This window comes from Aphanomyces invadans (assembly GCF_000520115.1).
Source record: "Aphanomyces invadans strain NJM9701 unplaced genomic scaffold supercont1.2, whole genome shotgun sequence".
NCBI classification, from domain to species: domain Eukaryota; phylum Oomycota; class Saprolegniomycetes; order Saprolegniales; family Verrucalvaceae; genus Aphanomyces; species Aphanomyces invadans.
The window spans coordinates 2,745,603-2,752,192 of record NW_008580147.1 but is presented as its reverse complement, the minus strand read 5'-3'; the positions used below and the strand labels follow the sequence as shown (position 1 = coordinate 2,752,192).

Sequence of the window (6,590 nt, the reverse complement as noted above, 5' to 3'; positions counted from 1 at the left end):
TCGGTTTTCCAAGTGGAGTGTATCTACACCCGTTCAATCTGATAAACTTCTTGACAACGTATCGTCGTCGAATTTAAAACTTGCCACATCAAGTAAACCATGGCTTCAACTTGATTCCATCAGCATCGTTCGCTCTAGGAAATATACACTCGGCGTCGAGGTTTCTCGCACTACGCGACAAGTGTCCCCCCCTTCGCATGTCCAGGGCAACATCCTGGTGATGCATCGTTCGCGGCCTTGCCATTCGTCATTTTTCATCGCCATGCAACTGCTGCTCCCAATTGCGACCACGCTGGCCGCCCTCGCATGCGTCCACGGGAGAGTTCCTATTCCGACGGCTCCGCTCGGTTTCACGTACGGCCAAGGGTCGGCGAATGCGACGGTACAGCTCGATGCTTTTGTCGACCTTCTCTGTCCCGACAGCAAGGCAGCGTATCCTGCCCTGAAACAACTTGCGGAAACCTTGCCAAATCAGTTCCTACTGCGCTTTCACCAATTTCCATTGCCATACCACCACCAAGGATTCCCGATTGCTCAAGCGACGCATACGATCACGCATGCATTGGGACGGGATACGTTTGTCAAGTGGCTGGAAACTGTCTACGACGTACAAGACGAGTGAGTGTTACGATCATGTGCATCGAATGCGATCGTATTCACTTCGACATTGTGTGCAGGTATTGGAACAAACAAACGGAAGACATGGGTCAAAAGCAAGTCACGGCAAAGATTGAAGCGTTGGCAAAGTCGACGTTCCCATCTCTCACGGATGCTCAGTGGAAGGACGGCATGACCGGCCATGGAGGTACCAAACGGGACTTGGACACCCGCACGGAATGGAAGCATGCATGCACTCGAGGCATCTCTGGCACGCCGCAATTTCTTCTCAACGACGTGCCCATCAACGTGGACACCACATGGACGTACGACGACTGGATGGGTTTCTTGGAGCCGTTGTTGGATGTTCAAAACGAAGCCACATTGAAGGTGGGCTCGAACATACCACCCACGGTAGAAGAAGAGACCACGGCATCGCTCAATCGTAACAGTAAGTTGCCACGTTCGTCTGATGCTGCGTCCATGAAATGGAATGTCGCGGGTTACGTCGGAGCGAGCTTGGGGCTGGGGTTCGCATTGTATTGACGATTTGACTGACAAGGAAGTCCTGCGTTTGCAGAACGCTGAACTCGTGTACATTTAAGGTTCATCATAATTGGCTTGTGCGGGTGTGTTTACGTGCTAAGACTTGATTCAGCAGGGTACTCGAAGGCACTTTATCGTCAGCAGTCACTTGTCTCCCGTCGCCGGCAACTACAGCCCCAAGACTAGGATAGAAATGCATGGCAAGCTAACGTGCCGTGGAACGGACCAGTTGGCAACAATGACGGCTGTGCGAACATGGGTGCATCAATACAGCTATATTCATACCACGAATGCGACGTCGTAGCTTCGCCCCTGCTTGGAATGTTTCGATTACAGCTCGATCTTTTCCGTCGCAAATTCGTCTTCTTCCTTCTCGGCCACCCTTTGCTCCTTGCTGACGTCCGTCGTCGGCTTCGTTGCCTTCTCGACCTGAACTTCGTTCTGCAAGAATGCACGAGTCAGAGGCATATCCACGACACAACCAAGGCGAGCTGTACCACGACGGGAAGCGGCACCTCATGCGAGCGGATCGTGACGGACGACGGGAATTCTTCGCTGAAATGCACAGTCAACTTGGATGCTTTGTCAGCGACGCGATTGTCAAACGTGGCGGCTTCGTGGCCGACAATCGTGATGCGGAATTGATGTTGGTGGGGCAAAAAGTACGACGTCGGGTACAAGTTGAACGTCGCTTCGTACACAACGTTCGGCTCGATCGTCTGTGTCCAAAGTGCCCATGAGATGGCGCATCATTCCACAAAGGTTCACGTACTCGCGACGCATCCTTCTTGAACGTGTGCAACGGGTTGCCCGGCGCGATCGATTGATGGATCGGGTTGAGCACGCCTTCCGTAATGTATGTCGTACCACCGCGAACCTTGGTTTTGGTGGCGACGAGGGTCGAGTGTACGATCGGAGGCACGTTGTTGAAATCTTCCAAGTACGCAACCAAGCTCACGCCGGGGGCATCCACTGAAAAGTACAGCTTGACCGTCATTTCACCCGTCACTTCTTGCTGGTGGAGCGGCGGGGTTGTGAACGTAATGGCCTTCGTCACCAAGTCGTCGCGGTTGTACGCGTACGTGGGCTTGTTCAGGAAAATGTGGTCCATCGCGTGCCACCGGTTCACCACGTTGTTTTGCGTGTTGAAGTCCGCGGTGAAAGTCGCCGACGCCGATCCGTCCACAACATCCGCTGCATGTTCGACCAACGTGTTGTTCAAGCTGAAGAGGTACGTGTGTGTTTCGTCGATCGAAGCGGGCGGCCACGTCGTTGCGGTGCGCCACTTGCTTTCCGTCACTGTATAGTAATGGATCGGGTCTTCGTCTTGGAGCTGGGTCAATCCGGCGCGGTCCGCGTTGTACACGTGGTAGTCAAAGAAGCGCGAGATTTGCTCAATGTGTTCGAAGCAGCGAGTCTTGCCCTGCGCACAACACCCATCACAAATAATCCATCTCGTCGTCGACGGCGGTTTTGTACCTCGGCATACGGGTCGATGTTGTCCACGTTCGAGTGACTCCAAGGTCCCAAGATCAAGTGGTATTGCGTCGACGGTACAGACTTGGCAGGAAGAGGCGCCAGGCCATACGCCACGTGAGATGCATCGTCCAACGTGCCCGTCAAATACCTACGCAAGTCAAATCCATCAGTACCGGGTGTGCCTCCAACCAACAATTCCGACGACGCATACCGGTGCAAGACCGTCGCAGCGCGAGACGCCCCCATGTCGTAGTACCCAGCCATGTTGAGCACGGGCACGTTCGACTCGGCCAATTTTTGAAACAACCGCGGGACGTTGATTTGTTCAAAGGTCAAATCCAACGACGATAACCTACGACGACACACGACATGAGTTGGCCAGAGGACGTCGAGAGGATGGAGAAATGTGGTCGCACTTGTCGTCACGGAACAAAATGTCCTTGGTTTCCTCGTGAAAGTTGCCGTTGTTGACATGCTCAGCGACAGCGGCAGCATGAACCTATCCACCAAACCGTGAGCGGCTCGTCAGAAGCAAGTACTTCGTACGTGAGGCTCGCTCTTGTTCACGGGGGCGACGTTACCGCCGAAAGTGGTCATCATGAGGCGAGACTTCAAGTGCGGCACTTTGTCCCAACGCTTGTTGGCATCCGTGGCAGCAGAAAAACCAGCATACATGGACGACGCGCGGTAGTTGTGGAGCCCACCAGGGAAGAAGGCCGAGTCGAACAAATCCAATGGCACACCGTGCAAAGCAAGAGCTTTCACAGCCTGGATGGGCGCGTGAGCTCAAAGGATAATGCTGAAATGTGCATACCTTGTGGCCGCTGGTAGCAGCAACGACGGCAGAGACACCATCTGTACCGAAACCAAACAACGACACTTCACCATTCGACCAGCTTTGCTTCAGGACCCAGTCAATGACATTCTTAGCATCAGCAGCTTCTTGGTCGACGAAATCAAACTCTTTCTTGCCGAAAGACGCGCCTGTGCCTCGAATGTCGACAACGAGCCATGCGTACGACGTCGTGACAATGCTGGTTCATCGTAAGCGCCACAAACTTTCTGGATTGTCGAAAAGTTTACATACCGAGGAATGTACGATCCAGTGCGAGGGTTGATGAAATCCCCACCGGCGGTGATCTTCGACAGGGGAAAGTCCAAGGTGTAGCCACGTCCGTGGCGGGTAAAGTGGATGACGGTGGGTTGTTTCAAGTCGTTGTACGTGGCTTGTTCAGAGTAATACAAATCAGCGGCCAATTTCGTGCCGTCGTCTAGCCCAATGAAGTGCGACGTGCGGTGGATCGACTTGGGGTGGAAATACGGGTCCGACTCGTACGGCTTGCCGAGCCATGTCATTTCGTTCACGCCTTCCTTGCACACGGCGGGGGTTTCGAACCCAAAGTACGAGTTCACAGCATTCTGGACCACCACCATGAGGACCATGGAGATGATCATGTTCGACATGAACCCCGACATCGTGGCAGAGTGCGGCCCGCCGGGTTTCTTTGCAAATGACACTGATCACCTCACAGTTTTCCTCCGATCAGGCATGTTGATCCGTGGATATATTCATTCTCACAGGTTTCCTACCAAACCTTGAACTTGGGCCAGCTGGGCCACGGCGATGCCCAATCCAGCCTCCCGTCGCCGTGCAATCTGGTCGCGCTGTCGACTCCACATGGATTTCCCTCGTCTTCGCCAACGTCACGGCGGTGCCAGGGACACCCACCCCCCTCGCGATGTCGCGTCGATGTCTCCTGCTTTGAAACATCCTCGCCCTTCAACTTGCAATGGCCCCACCTTATCGTGTGAGCCCGTGACTAGTTGAGAAACTCGAAACGGAGCGGATGCCCCCTGGAGACATGGAGCGAGCATGGCGCGGCACGGCCAGAGGTCGTCCGCCTTGTGTTGATCGGGAAAATGGTTTGATTGGTGGAAAAGACATTCAATATTCACTTTATCTAAGAAAATGATTGGTTGAATTCGAATACCAAGAGATATCGTTGAGGAGGAGCGACATCCTCCGCCGGTACAAGCGGGGGGACTGTCTCCTGTCCTGCTAAAACTGTGAAATCCGTTCAACAATCGGACCAACCAAAGCGTGCCACCACGTCTCGACACCGTCGAGGAAGCCAATCAAATCTTTTTATTTTGCAATTGCCAAGACATTTTATCCAATCAAAGGGTCCTATTCAGTTGTCATTACCAACAAACTGATGTTACATTAATTCCCAGCGCCGATGGGTGAACATTCGATGGGGACCTACCACCAGAGGACCATGGGATGCATGCGCGCACTAGCTGCCTCGGGCGACAGAAGGATACCGTCGGTCCCGCTTCTCCATGCACGTCGAATTTCACTGTAATCGACAGGATACGACGGAAGCAACGGCCCCGGTTGTAGGACGGCAATCACATGCATGACACGCCTGTCGTGAGAATGCGAAGGACGACGCAAGCATCAAGTTCGATGACGCGTGCAAAGTCGTGTAACACGATGCGTTCAAGGAAATGGTGTGACGTCGTCCGCTGTAATTCTTTCATGCAACGAGAACTGTCCATGTGTCGGGAACCAGACTACGTGCGCGGTGGTGGTTGTGACGACTGTGGGATGCACGGCTAGGGCATGATCAACGCGTCTCCCGAGACGTGTCGCGAGCGTGTTCCTGCGTGGTCTCATCGTCGTGTCTACGGCGATTCAGTCCGACTTCCATCACGTGCATGGGTGTGTGTGTGCCATGCCATCCGGCGGTGGCGCAGCCGCGGGTTCCTTGGCGCCATCGCTCGATCTGCCGAAATTCTCCATACTGAATCTCAGTCAAATCGAGTTCTTCTTAAGAAATAAATTATTACATACCAAAATCAAGTACATTCGTTGGCAATGAAAAATTACCCTTTAACAACCGACTTCGAACAAGAGGTGCGGACTGAGCAGCAAGCACTCCACCTCCCAGCCCGCTTCCGCCGCCCGCGACAATGATTCCGGCACCAATCGCGCCGACGCCAGCACCGACTGCTTCTCGGTCACTCTATCTCACAGATGCCCAGCAGACAGACATGTACGTCGCTCACGAGCTCCGTTGTTCATCTTTGGCCACACCTGCAAAAACAGCTCACGTGCTTACGTAGATACCATCAATCACGGAATCACGCAGTGTCGTTCCTCCAAAACTCGCTCAGTGATCTGCATGAATGGGAGTTCATCTCGGAAAAGAAGAGTGTGCAATTCTACCGCAAGAAGAGCAATGACGGCACGACCTACACGATCAACGGCATCACACGCATCGTGGCAGACTTGGACGAGACCATGCGCACGTTGTACTGCGAAGACACAACAGCACTCAGCGACTTGTTCTCTCAACTTCATGACGATGCCTTTGCCGACGGCGCCGTCCTCGCTGCATTGCCAGCCAAACGCGATCCTTCCGGTATGTCCTTTGCACCTCCCATCAATTCCAAAGTAAAGGGAATGCTACAGGCATCTGCCGCGAGCAATGTAGCATCAAGAACTTATCGTTTCGTCCATTCAACGCGATGGACAAAGCGCGCCAGTACACGGTCGTTGACTACTGCACGATCCGAACGGGCAAGGCCGAGGAAGGCAACTGCGGCGACACCACAGACAACCGCCTCGGCATCCAACTCATGTACTCGACGGATGCAGTGGACCCGACGGCCGCCACTTCCACTCGCCGTCTTGCATCCTCGTCGTCCCTAGCAACTGCAACTTCCTCCTTTGACGAATCGAGTGCGAGCCAACTCCTTCCGTCCGGGTTCATCGTGTACCCCACGGCCAAGAAAGGTGTGCTGGAAGTTATATTTTCGTGGTCTGCGCACGACCCGCGCGGCATCTCTCGCGGCTACAAGAAAAGCATCCTGAGTCTTGTGGCGAGCGTTGCACGGCTCGAGAACATTTTTCTGGCGCTGCGGATCGCCGCCGCCGGGTTCATCAAGTCGAAGAACTGGGT

General features: G+C 53.9%; 3 protein-coding genes across 3 annotated transcripts in view; 2 read left to right on the top strand and 1 right to left on the bottom strand.

Annotated features, from left to right (window-relative positions):
• Positions 1–237: 237 nt before the first annotated feature.
• On the top strand, positions 238–1,227 carry H310_01686 (hypothetical protein). Its single transcript, XM_008864877.1, has 2 exons — positions 238–618; positions 678–1,227. Exons 1-2 carry the CDS (start codon positions 263–265, stop codon positions 1,141–1,143), a joined length of 822 nt encoding a protein of 273 aa, XP_008863099.1. The 5' UTR covers positions 238–262; the 3' UTR covers positions 1,144–1,227.
• On the bottom strand, positions 1,108–4,121 carry H310_01685 (hypothetical protein). The gene is made up of 9 exons (XM_008864876.1): positions 3,710–4,121; positions 3,437–3,656; positions 3,169–3,390; positions 3,039–3,121; positions 2,834–2,974; positions 2,623–2,770; positions 1,916–2,566; positions 1,641–1,862; positions 1,108–1,584 (listed from the first exon to the last, which is right to left on the bottom strand). Exons 1-9 carry the CDS (start codon positions 4,096–4,098, stop codon positions 1,474–1,476), a joined length of 2,187 nt encoding a protein of 728 aa, XP_008863098.1. The 5' UTR covers positions 4,099–4,121; the 3' UTR covers positions 1,108–1,473.
• Positions 4,122–5,598: 1,477 nt separating this feature from the next.
• H310_01684 (hypothetical protein) overlaps positions 5,599–6,590 on the top strand; it is a gene marked incomplete at both ends in the record, with an annotated part of 1,563 nt that continues 571 nt past the window's right edge. The window contains 3 exons of the mRNA XM_008864875.1: positions 5,599–5,681; positions 5,752–6,050; positions 6,101–6,588. Coding sequence (XP_008863097.1) covers positions 5,599–5,681; positions 5,752–6,050; positions 6,101–6,588 — 870 coding nt within the window. The remainder of the gene's footprint in view (positions 5,682–5,751; positions 6,051–6,100; positions 6,589–6,590) is intronic.

Bases quoted from the DNA above. Each gene is read 5' to 3' on its own strand.
- H310_01686 (XM_008864877.1), top strand. From the start codon at position 263: ATGCAACTGCTGCTCCCAATTGCGACCACGCTGGCCGCCCTCGCATGC. The intron at 619-677 runs GTGAGTGTTACG...CATTGTGTGCAG, and splicing joins GTCTACGACGTACAAGACGA to GTATTGGAACAAACAAACGG.
- H310_01685 (XM_008864876.1), bottom strand. From the start codon at position 4,098: ATGTCGGGGTTCATGTCGAACATGATCATCTCCATGGTCCTCATGGTG. The intron at 3,391-3,436 runs GTATGCACATTT...GCGCCCATCCAG, and splicing joins CTGCTACCAGCGGCCACAAG to GCTGTGAAAGCTCTTGCTTT. The intron at 1,863-1,915 runs GTACGTGAACCT...CTTTGGACACAG, and splicing joins TCAAGAAGGATGCGTCGCGA to ACGATCGAGCCGAACGTTGT.